Consider the following 12,125-nt stretch of genomic DNA (forward strand, 5'->3'; position numbering starts at 1 on the left):
TCTCACATCCTATCACGTCATGTCTTTGAACATCAGTCTCGGCCCTGCACACACACACAAACACGGGCAGATTTACTGTGTTGTATGATTTACCCCACAAGAGAAGTATAAGTATAAGTATATATACTTTTTTGATCTTGAAATTTGGTCTCTGCATTTAACCCAATCGGTGAATTAGTGAAACACAAACAGCACACAGTGAACACACAGTGAGGTGAAGCACACACTAATCCCGGCGCAGTGAGCTGCCTGCTTCAATGGCGGCGCTCGGGGAGCAGTGAGGGGTTAGGTGCCTTGCTCAAGGGCACTTCAGCCGCGGCCCACTGGTCAGGGCTCGAACCGGCAACCCTCCGGTTACAAGTCCAGAGTGCTAACCAGTGGGCTACGGCTGCCCCATTATAGAATGATTATAGAAGAGAAAATCCCAGACCAAATAGAGACGTGGTGAGGTGCCTGTACTGAACAGCTCTCAGGAGAGAGTAATGGGGCTTACTGATTTACTGGACAAAAATAATAAACACAAGTCAGAGTTTAAAATCATAATTTTTCCAAAACAACCAGCTGTTCACTTTCTCTCTCTCAGATCCCCTTTTGACCAAAAATCAGCTTGTGGATCTCTTTTTATTTTCTTAAATGTTTTGTTTGGAAAAGGGCCGATGAGAAAGTTTCCTGACTGAGCATTGTGGAATTAGTCTCAATTCTCGGTTTTCCGTTAGGACTGGATACTGAAGATGTATACTCTTAGTTCTTGGCAAACATCCTTCTACACTGCAAAACTAATCAGAGTGGAAAGTAGTTGAGATTTATGTGATCCAGGTGATCACAGACAGCAACTTATGGCCAAAACTATTATTTCAAGAATCCCCCCTTACTCAAAGACCCACTCTCCTGTTCCACTTTTTTATGTTTGGGCCAAGGAGTGAGTTAACTCTATCTCATGTTCCATAGCCAAAACCCCTTTGAGGACATAAGTTCCTCTGGTACCAAACATTGTGGTCCTACAGGATCAAATTAAAAGAGCACACATTACTGTATATTTTTGGCGAACCACTCGCCCTCTCTGCCACCCAGCACCCAGCACACAGCATACAGCACCCAGCAGCTTGAATGGAGTCTCCCCACAGTCTGGCAATCATGGTAGTTCCCGGAGGCAAGGCAAGACCTGCCTGTGGCTACACAGGAAAACACATATGAGGCTTCAGTGCCGCGTGCCTATGGCAACCAGTGAACATGGGGTTTCTTGGAGGTATTTTAAGAGCCACCAAGGGACAGGCTCTTCCTTCAGCAGGAAGAGGTGGAGAAAGATAAAGTGGCGGATGAGAGAGAAAAAGGTGTGAGGAAGAACGGGACAGAAAGAGAGAGAGAAATCTGAAGACAAGAAGACAACTGCTTTATCCATGCTGGGTGTATAAGTTCTTGAGGAAAATAACTTTTCTATTAAACATATCTGCAGATCAGGTAGTTGACCTGTATAAGTTACTGAACTTATACAGGTCAACTATTCCAACTATTCCCTTTACCTTTTTCTTAAACACAATCATATAATATAACCTAATTTATTTTTCTTACATATTCATAGGTCTACATTTGTATTGCCTATGAAATAAATAAATAGTTTGAGGCAAACCAAGATTTATTTTGTTACTTTCTGATTTACAATATGATGTAGTTTGATGTATTAATTAGTAGCTCAGAAACACCTTGCTTGTTGTTTTGTATCAAATATATTTAATGTGCATTGCATGAGAGTACTTCTAATCATCAGCTTCAAGCATTACTCTTAAACCAATAAAACGTGTTGAAATAACTCACCAAAAACACTATGTTACACGTGTGTTTTGCGGGGGTGCGGGCCAGTGCACACAAACATGTCCCGCTTTGATATATGCATATGTTACACACGCGCTTGAGCCTGGTCTAACATCAATAGACGCTGCAATTCTAACATCAAAGAGTTTGGCTGAAAGTTGGGGAGCGCCCGCTGGGCACACGCGCCCCTGGTCTTCAAAGGATCGCTAGCTACTATTCATGTTTGAGCAGAATGTAGCGTTTTCTATTGTACCGGCTTCGCCATTTTCCTGTGAAGTGTTTTTCCCTGTATAATCTGCGACATTGATTGACCAAGTAAAGCACTGAGCTGTTCTACTGCTCATTACAAAAATGGTTGATTTACTATGTAGCAAATCAAATAGGATATGTATTTCTGCCTTAATGACTGATATGTATTATTATTATTATTATTAGTAGTAGTAGTAGTAGTAGTATTTCATTGGGGGTATTAAATGTAGGCTACCTCGAAGTCAGGTTTATGCTTTTCTTTAAACAATGTAACTTGACATACCGTTGAATATTTGAATATATGACATATGTTATTCAAAACTTAGAGCTGTGAAAGAACGGTCAAGAAATCCTAAAAGAAAGTTACATGTAACCTTTCAAACTTACCCTCTGGAAAAGCGCCACTTTCGGTCTGAACACCTTTGGAAGTTTGTACTCTGGCACCATTGCTCGGAACATTCAGTACCTCGGACAGCGACTGTTTTGTGCTCTGTCGGCTTCGGAACATATGGGAGCGTGCAGTTTTCTTTCTTCCATGAACCGACTCAGGTGCGGACTGGCTTCTCTCCTCTTCTTCCTGCGGTTCCGAGCCCACTTTGATAAGAGCGTTGCGCGTCCGTGTTAGAGCGGATGTAACCGAGCCCATTCCTACGCTGGAGGCACCTCAAAACAACCCACTAGCTGCAATGCTCTTAAAGTTCAAGCGCTCTCTCAAACTAAACAATCTCGGCTTGAAATTTAAGCGGAGACATGATGGGAAGCCTTACAAAAGATAGCCTACAAAGTAACCTGTAAACCAATCAGAAGTTAAGTCAGAGAATGGTTATCGATCAGTTTGAGTCCACTAGAAATGATCACGTCTGTCTGCATTTTTACAAGTCCGAAAACCAACACGGATGGCTTGAAATTGCATCTGCACCATCACTCTTTCCATGGCAGATGTCGTCATTCGAACAAAGTTACAGTCTCTGTCACACACCGTCGCTCGGGAGCACCGGCAACGTAGGCTAATGCGTCTCCTCTCTGTCTAATGTCCCTTACATACTGTGCTCAAAAACAGCTCTTTACATTCACACGGTGATTTCCCTGGTCGAACACACTCTTGGTGTGCGTTGCCTTAGGAGCCTCGAAAAGTTGAAGTGTACTCTCATACGAGCTGTTGTTTTTGAGTCTGGGAGACAGAAGGAAGTCTTACCGGTGGCAAAAGGAACACGCATTGGCCAAACACCCTCTATGGGCCTTGGCTGGTATTTCAAGATTCCTTTCGGGTGAATTATAGCATATCTGACTTTAATATAAACATACCTCGAGTGAAAATATCTAAATAAATAATTGTATAGTATACTCGATGTCACAATGTAGTTTCTTGGTCAACGTTCCCATCTTGCTTTAACCATGGGTGGCCATCAGGTGGCAGTGACAAGTTACAAAGCTCGTCCTCTCGTCTGTGAGCGCTGCCAAGCAGTTAGCCGCTATTATTATGGAAGGAGTATTAGGTTTAGGCTATGTTTTGACATTCGTGCTTAAAACATCTCGTTGGGATAGCCTATATGTGCTTCCCTTTGAACATGAACTTTTATGTGATTTGATGTACACTTTGGCACATAAGTTAGTGCTTTATAGGCCTATCTTATAGTTCTAAAATGTGTTCAATATATATAAAAGTATTAAATATATTGTATAAAAGGTAGGCCAAAAGGATGTTCAAATATAATATAATCAATAATCATTGACTAGGAAATTCTAGCAAGTAGGCTTATTATTTTAATTCAGAGGTGAATACCAAGGCTATAGAGACAATATGCATAGACAGCCTTGCAATAAGAGAGACTTGACATGAGTGGGAAATAGCCATTTATTTCCAATGTTTGGTAACACAGAAAAGAGTCTTCTATGTTTGTGCTAAGACTGTCAAAGCGTAAGCATTGTGTCAGTGTAACTGTGCTGGTCCCAAGAGCATGGATTTCTCTCTCTCTCTGTCTCTCTCTCTCTGTCTCCCTCTCTCTCTCTCTCTCTCTCTATAGGGGGCAATTCTATGTTCTACATGTTATACACCACACTGGCTTGGCTTGCTTCATTCTTCTCCATCAGTAGCAGAAAGGCACTTCTTTAAAGCAGGATGTTTGATTACTCAGGTTTGTGACTTGGTCACCTTGCTGTGCACTGTTTGTATTGGGTTTGGTGTGCGGAGCAAAAGGAAGCTTGGCTTCTACGGCTCAAAAAGGGAATCCACTTCTCTCTTTCTCCCTCCCTCTCTCTCCCTCTCTGGCTAGCATGTTTATTAGGGATGTCGTCCATCAAGAAACGCTCAGTCCATGTCATCATGGTTCTGGGTTGACTCGTTGATCACCTGTGATAAAAGAGGAGATAAAGCAAATAAAGCAATGTACATGATCACTTTCATTTTTTTTCTTGTAAGCTGTACGTGCGGATGTAAATGTGGCAACTTTACCTGTCCATCTCTGGTCTCTATGGTCTTGATGAGTACCTTCTTGGTTGTTGTGGTTGAGCTCTCTAGTGGCCTGGACTCCAGCATAGATTCTGTGGTGACAGGATTGACAATAAGTGGACAAGGCTCAACCAGAAGTTGCAGAAGTCAAATTACTGTAACATTTGAAAAATAGGTGAGTACTCAGAAAAATCAGGCTGCAGGCATTGAGTCAACTGACCTCTTAGATTAAGAGAAGAGAAGTTTGGCATGGGGGTAGAAATTCTGTGAAGAATGAACAGAACAGATTCCATCAAGTAGAATTCATCAATAAAGCTCAATATGTGAGTCCTTAGACAGCATCAAATACAGAACAGATAATACCACTACCGGTACATTTATTTAACTATACACTTATACACTTCACTCTGTCTCAAATCAAAAGTGTGTGTGTGTGTGTGTGTGTGTGTGTGTGTGTGTGTGTATGTGTGTATGTGTGTGTGTGTGTGTGTGTGTGTCATCTTTATGTGTCACATCTTTATGCACTCTACACAGGCACCTGCTCTCCTCTCCCTCCAGCAGCTTCCTGTAGGTGGCGATCTCGATGTCCAGTGCCATCTTGACATTGAGCAGGTCCTGGTAATCCCGCAGGTGGCGCGCCATCTCGTCCTTCATGTTGCGGATGTCCTCCTCCATGCGGGCGATGGTTTCCTGGCTACCGGACACCTCCATGGAGAAGTTCTCCTCCATCTCTCTCATCTGCCGCTCCAGAGACTCGTTCTGGATCAGAGAGATGGGGGCATGAGGAAGGAGCCAGTCCAGTGCATATGAACACAACAGTATAGGCCTAATTATGAGTGTGAATTATGTATGAATTATGAAACCACTGAATATGCTCGGTAAAACAGACAAATTATTACATGACTACTTGTATATTCCTCAAAGTTACATTCACAAAACAGTCCGAGTTTAGATGACACTAATGAGAACAGACTAATATCTGTTCACTTCACTTTGTGTTTATGAATTGATTTATTCATTACCCCCATTTACTATAATGTAGTGATACTACACCTGTAGTACTGTGCTATATATACAATGGGACACTCAATGCCCAGGCTGCAATAATTGGGCTTCAGGGGTATGGCTAGCCTAGAAATCTAGACGCACCCTAGCAGCAGCAAATGTAATTAGAATGTAACTAGAAAAAACAAACTCTAGTCAGGCCAATCACATCGTGTATAGAGTTGGTGGGAGGGCTTAACATAATGACAGCAGAGTTGCGACGGTTCCGTGTGAATTCTCTGCTACTTGAAAACAAAGATGGATGCTGCTTTGAATCGGCTTTGGCTGCGACTCGAGTTAAGCTTTTTTTTAAGTTAGCAAAAGTTTGATCTACCAACTAACTCCACTGGTGGGAAAACACATGGGACTCATGGGTTGTAGCGCTATCCTATTGCGTGCAGAGGGAATTTGAAAGACAACCGTTTATCCCGCCCCTCGGATTGAGCACTGCCAATGGTGAGTTCCCAGACCCTACATCTTGATGTGGGTCTGGCTCGTCAGGCTAGGGTATAGCAGTTCTCCGTGGTGATGTTAGCCACTTACAGAGCCTTTAAGGGAATCCACCTCACAGGTAAGGGCCTGCACCTGACGACGGTAGTCATTAGACTCCTGCTTGGCCACACGCAAGGCCTCGCTATTCCTGGCTGCAGCCTCAGTCAGGTCAGCAAACTGCTCCGGTCAGAGGGAGAAGAGAGAAGTAGAGGTAGAGAGAGAGAGAGAGAGAGAGAAAGAGAGAGAGATGTGAAAAACAGAATCACTTCTGATTCAAACTTTTGGTGATATACAGTACTATATTTCTATTCTACAGTCCAACATGATGCCTGTTATTCCCTGCTCGAAATTGTGTCATTTTTAAAAACAATATTTGTGACCATTACTAAAAAGATGAATAAATACACACATTCATACAAGCACACATGTACGGACATGTACACTGTCAAACAACCACACACACACACACACACACACACACACAACCAGACACACACACAACCACACACACACACATACACACACACACACAACCACACACACACACATACACACACACACACAACCACACACACACACACACACACACACACACACACACACATACACACACACACACACACAACCAGACACACACACACACACACACACACACACACACACACACACACACACACACAACCACACACACACACACACACAGAGAGAGAGAGAGAGAGAGAGAGAGAGAGAGAGAGAGAGACAGCCGCACACACAGACACACACAATCAGAGAGGGATTAGACAGTGACACTGCAAAGCATATGGGGAGGCTTAGAGAGAAAGGACAGAGGACATGGCTAAGGAGATGAGTGAGGCAACCGTGTGTGTGTGTGTGTGTTGTGTTTGGGGGGTGGGGGTGTGTTTGAGGGGTGGGGGTGCAGACAGACATCTGTGTGAGAGATTTGTCGAATCAGAGAAAGTAACCAGATCAAAGACTTTGCTCAAAGTTCTACTACAGCGTGATCTTTTGGCCTTCATTCACAGGTCTGCAGGGCTGTACAGTACAACAGTTTTGTGCCAGCATCTTCTAAAATGAATACATTTGCATACTTGCTTTAGTTATAATCATATACACTAAAGGAAGTGTTTTATGTAAACAACAGCCTAGTGCTTCAGTGCGGACCTTTGACTTGTACCACTCCTCAGACTCATGGATGTTCTTGGAGGCCAGGTTCTCGTACTGCAGACGCACGTCTCGGAGGGCAGCTGTGAGGTCGGGCTTGGCCACGTCCATCTCCACCTGGACATTCTGCTCCTGGATCTGGAGCTGCAGCTCTGCCATCTCCTACAGGAACACACAGAAGGCAAGGTGGGGTCAGTTTGTGCTCCACTGGTCTGTGTGTGTGTGTGTGTGTGTGTGTGTGTGTGTGTGTGTGTGTGTGTGTGAGCATGTGTATGTGTGTGTTTGTGTATGTGTGTTGTGTGTGTGTGTGTGTGTGTGTGTGTGTGTGTGTGTGTGTGTGTGTGTGTGTGTGTGTGTGTGTGTGTGTGTGTGTGTGTCCATCATATGGTCAGCAGTGATTAGATCCACATTAAAGCCAGAGAGGCCAGCGGAGATTGAACCTCATCCAAGAGCTTCAACTGTCTGGAACATAAAAGGAGACTACTGGACACAACCATGGGTACGACGGAAGACAAGAGGTCACGACTTGAGCAGTGCCTACTTCATCATGGAGCTTCTTCAAGAAGGAAATCTCTTCCTGCAGCGACTCCACCTTACGCTCTAGGTCCAACCGAGACAGGGCAGCATTATCCACATCCTAGACACAAGAAAAACAGCTACCAGTTATTCTCAAAAACTGTACAGAAGTATAATTACATACATGCAATGCAGACATATGTCAATAAATACATATGTCAATAAATACATATAAACACATGGATGGATGGATGGATAGATAGATAGTGAGAGACAGACAGAGAGAGAGAGATAGAGAGAGAGAGTATGTATAACTCCTCTGTGAATAATATATGAATATATTTTAGTAAAATGGGATTTAGAATATGCCAGAAAACAGCTGCCTGGCCAGGATCTGGTGTTGATGTGAGCCAGATGTGGGCTGCATTTGCCATCTCCCTGTTACACTACCCAGCCATCTCTGTGTTACACTACCCAGCCATCACTGTGGCTGCTAACCCTTCTGATATATGAGCCAAATCCAGCCAGCCTGGGGCAGCGAGGCCACTTTGCAAAACAGCGTCACAGGGCCTTTCCCCTGAGCTGCAGCCCTCGGCCACGGACACAACCAAACAAACACACACATTCATGAGCACACACACACACACACACACACACACACATACAGAGCGTGGGTGGTGTGGTCTCCCCTTCTCAGTTCTTCTGACCCTGCAGACATATGCACACACACACACACACATAGATAAAGAGATGCACACACACACACACACTAGGCTACACACACACATACAGACACACACACACAGAGGCACACACATACAGACACACACACACAGAGGCATATACACACAAACACACCCTAACTCTTGGCAACAGCCTTTGGCATAAACAGCCTGCTTTGTCAGGCCATGGCAAGAGGGCTCTGGGCAGCGAAGCAGCTTTGCCCAACTCTAATACCCCAGACAAAGCCAGCCATTCAGTAGACATTGGCCTGCTGTGTACAGCCTGTCCTCTCCCCTGAACCCACACATCCAGGAGCAGCAAAGTCCTCATCCAGCCCACTTTCAAGGGTCAGAGGTTACTCACACACACACACAGGGAAGTAAGAAGACCGTTATCATTTCTGTAGTGTGTGTACAGTGTGTGTGTACAGTATGTGTGAACAGTGTGTGTGTGTGTGTGTGTGTGTGTTTGTGTGTGGCAATGGTAACTGTAACAGACAGTAATAGAGTCAACACTATAAGGTTGGTGGCAGAGGTGTTTGGTCACTTCAGGCTTTACTGCTACCACACAGAGGTGCCAGGGCAGCAAAGCAGCTCACGCCTAAATCCCTGCTCAGTGAGATCGAGTGGGGAACGGAGCAGGACAAGACAGCCAAAAACAACACAGTTGATGAAAAAGAGTTAATTTTCTAATTAGGGTGGGTGGGATCGGGGCAGTCCGTGTGTGTGTGTTTATGCGTGTGTGTGTGTGTGTGTGTGTGTGTGTGTGTGTGTGTGTGTGTGTTTTTTTAGACAAAATGAGTCAATGATTTTGGAAACATCAGTCATTTTCTAAACTCTTAAACACTGAAGAGTAGATTAACTGAATTTGAAATACTATTCACCTGGAAAAATACATGCAAAAAGAAGACAACTTATACAGCAATTACCACTGTAAAACAAAGGGGTGTGCTAGTGTGCGTTCAAGACTAAACGAGTGCACTGCTGCAGAATGGAATGCAGCAAAAATAATTGTTATATCTTAATTATGTTGTTTCAGGTCATAGGTCATAATTGTGGAATGTTCTTGTTATTATTCCATCTATTGATAGGTTTAATTATATTATGCCCACATTCAGTGCAATATGAATAATGGTCCTTTATGTGTAAGACAAATAGACAAATAGTATGAGGAGTGAGTTGGTTCTGAAACAGCACGTATTTAGAGGAAACCATCTGACCAACCAACGTGAGTCCACATTTGATCCATACCAAACATTAATGGTATTTGATCATCCAGATATGAGGAATGGATTGTGAGTAAATAACAGATTTAATTAAATGTCTAATTTCACTTATCTTTCACCACAGCAAAACAACAGGCCTAGACCAGTGGTTCTTACAACGTTTTGTCTGGTGACCCCCAAAAAAGATTGGCCAGAAATTTTGTTTCACTTTGGATAATGTTGTGAAATTTGGCAGCAGAGGCAGAAAATGTCTTCTCTGATAGGTAGGCTGTCAACGCCAAAGGCATTAATGTCCATTGCAGCCTTTAACAATCTCATGTAATATTCAAGTAATAACAAGTACTCATTCACTCTGTAATTGCCAGTCGTTGCAAAAGAAGGCTGCATAGTCTTCTGTCACTGCTAAGCTCTCTCACCGCATCTTCCAACTCAAAAGTTATTGCTAGAGCCGCAGGTAGAGATTTGAGTGTAAACAGAGCATCCACTTTCAGAGACATGTCATGGAAACACTGTGAATTGTAGGCCTACAGCTACAATTCCCGGGATCCCACCCCCAGTTTAAGAACCACTGGTCTAGAAGTCGACCCTGACACTGCCCCATTGCCTCTGTACACCCTGACACTGCCCTATTGCCTCTGTACACCCTGAAGTCTATCCGTTATTTTGACCACCCATCCACATCACTGCCCATGTATCCAAAATACTGACTCAAAAGTTGCCAAGAACCCTCTCACACATGGGCCCGTTAGCGCTGCTACACAGCTCAGAGTTTTCTCTACTGAGCTTGCAGCAAGGCAGCGGCTCTGCAGTTGTTTGACCATGGGGACAGAATTTTTTATACTGAACTGATTTATTACTTTAAATTAGAGTGTAAATTAAAGTTGTCATGAGAATTATGGAGAATTGAGTGATTGAGTCAGCAAAAAAAGAAATCCAAAGTTTTTTTGATGATGCATTTCATTGGAAATCTGAGGAGCATTGCACACATTTGGAGAAATGTGGAACATAAAGGATTAATGCAAGCCATGAGGTGGCCTAGTACCTGTCTGTAACTCTGCATGTTATTCTCTGCCTCCTCGCGCTGGAGAATCTCATCATGGAGCCTACAAAAAAGAGAGAGACAGAGTCGGTACAGCTGACACTCCCAACTCATTACACTATAGAGGACCGGACACAGGGAGTGGAAAACATCACATCCATAATAAGCGTTACAGATGTTTGCTGTGGCCTCATCATTGTGTATTATCCAGCCAACTGCAAATATATGACAATTAACCCTACAAGATCAAAGCAGATGTTCTGCCTGCATATTATACTTCAGCAAAACGATTAGTTGCTGTTTTACTTGTTTGTTTGTTTGTTGTGTTTTTGGATTTTACTCGTAACACGTAGGCTAAACATTATAAGAAACAAAAAAACATACTTTGCTTTCAGGCGTTCGATGTCTTCTACCATATTGTCACGATTGACTTCCACTCGGGCTTTCTCAGTGGTCAGCTGGTCAACTTGGCGTCGCAGTTCGCGCATCTCCTCTTCGTACAGGTCGCCTATGCGAGAGGTGCCTTTCCCCCGCAGCTGTTCCAGTTCCCCGCTCAGTATCTTGTTCTGTTGCTCGAGATATCGCACTTTTTCAATGTAACTGGCGAAGCGGTCGTTCAGGTGCTGCATTTGTGCCTTCTCGTTGGTCCGGTTGGTCTTGAATTCTGTGTTGATGGCGTCTGACAGTGAAAAATCCAAGTTTTCTGAGGCTAGTCGGGGCATAGATGCGCTAGTGCGGGCCCGCGAAGTTTTGGTGGCGTAGACGGTCGGGGCAGAGGAGACGCCAAAAGACACCCGAGAGCGCAGCACGGGGGCTGAGAACTGTCGACTTGAGTAGCTGGACCTGGCGGTAGGTCTCTCCCCGCCGAACATTTTCCTGTAGGATGACTGGGAAGACATGTTGACTGGTACTCCCGACACTTAATGTTACCTCTTCCGTGCCTCTTCTTTGAATCTTTTTACCAACTGTCGCCTAACGTGGATGAAAATCCGACTGTGTCCTCTCTCGCACAGGCAGAACTCCCCTACAAGATTGCCCCGACGAGGACTGAGCATGAGGAACGCTATTTATACCGCGCTTCTTATGCAAATGAAAAGGGATCCCAGGATTTGAGTGACATTGTTCAGGTCCTATCAGACGAATCCTTAAAGAAATAAGATTTTGCCACCCTCTATTGCATGGCAATTCAGAAGTTTACAAAAGTTTACCCATTAAATATTGTCTAATCCTGCACTGGACATTTGCAAAAGGTCAGTTGAATATTAATCACAAGATTAATGAAAAAGCCTAAGGCTATTCTTCTTCTAGTCCAGATGTTGTTAAAGAAGAGAAATGAGTAGAAACCCATTAGCCATCTTAACTAACACAATGTTTAAATGTAAACCCAAAAGCAGACTGATTCTCACTGTTGTGCT

General features: G+C 43.8%; 1 protein-coding gene across 2 annotated transcripts in view; it reads right to left on the minus strand.

Annotated features, from left to right (window-relative positions):
• Positions 1-11,746, minus strand: part of LOC121709413 (vimentin-like) — a 117,865-nt gene extending 106,119 nt beyond the window's left edge. Inside the window, exons 1-9 of one of the 2 annotated variants that reach the window (XM_042092770.1) lie at positions 11,095-11,746; positions 10,714-10,774; positions 7,749-7,844; positions 7,208-7,369; positions 6,095-6,220; positions 5,046-5,266; positions 4,728-4,771; positions 4,511-4,599; positions 3,896-4,408 (exon numbers count right to left, since the gene is read on the minus strand). In XM_042092770.1, the coding sequence (XP_041948704.1) occupies positions 4,367-4,408; positions 4,511-4,599; positions 4,728-4,771; positions 5,046-5,266; positions 6,095-6,220; positions 7,208-7,369; positions 7,749-7,844; positions 10,714-10,774; positions 11,095-11,609 (1,356 nt within the window). In that variant the 5' untranslated portion in view covers positions 11,610-11,746 and the 3' untranslated portion in view covers positions 3,896-4,366. Of the gene's footprint in view, positions 1-3,895; positions 4,409-4,510; positions 4,600-4,727; positions 4,772-5,045; positions 5,267-6,094; positions 6,221-7,207; positions 7,370-7,748; positions 7,845-10,713; positions 10,775-11,094 lie in introns of those variants that run through there. The other variant, XM_042092746.1, reaches the window with a different exon arrangement.
• Between the last annotated feature and the right edge of the window lie 379 nt (positions 11,747-12,125).

The sequence above is a fragment of the Alosa sapidissima genome, chromosome 1, assembly GCF_018492685.1.
Source record: "Alosa sapidissima isolate fAloSap1 chromosome 1, fAloSap1.pri, whole genome shotgun sequence".
Lineage (NCBI taxonomy): Eukaryota > Metazoa > Chordata > Actinopteri > Clupeiformes > Clupeidae > Alosa > Alosa sapidissima.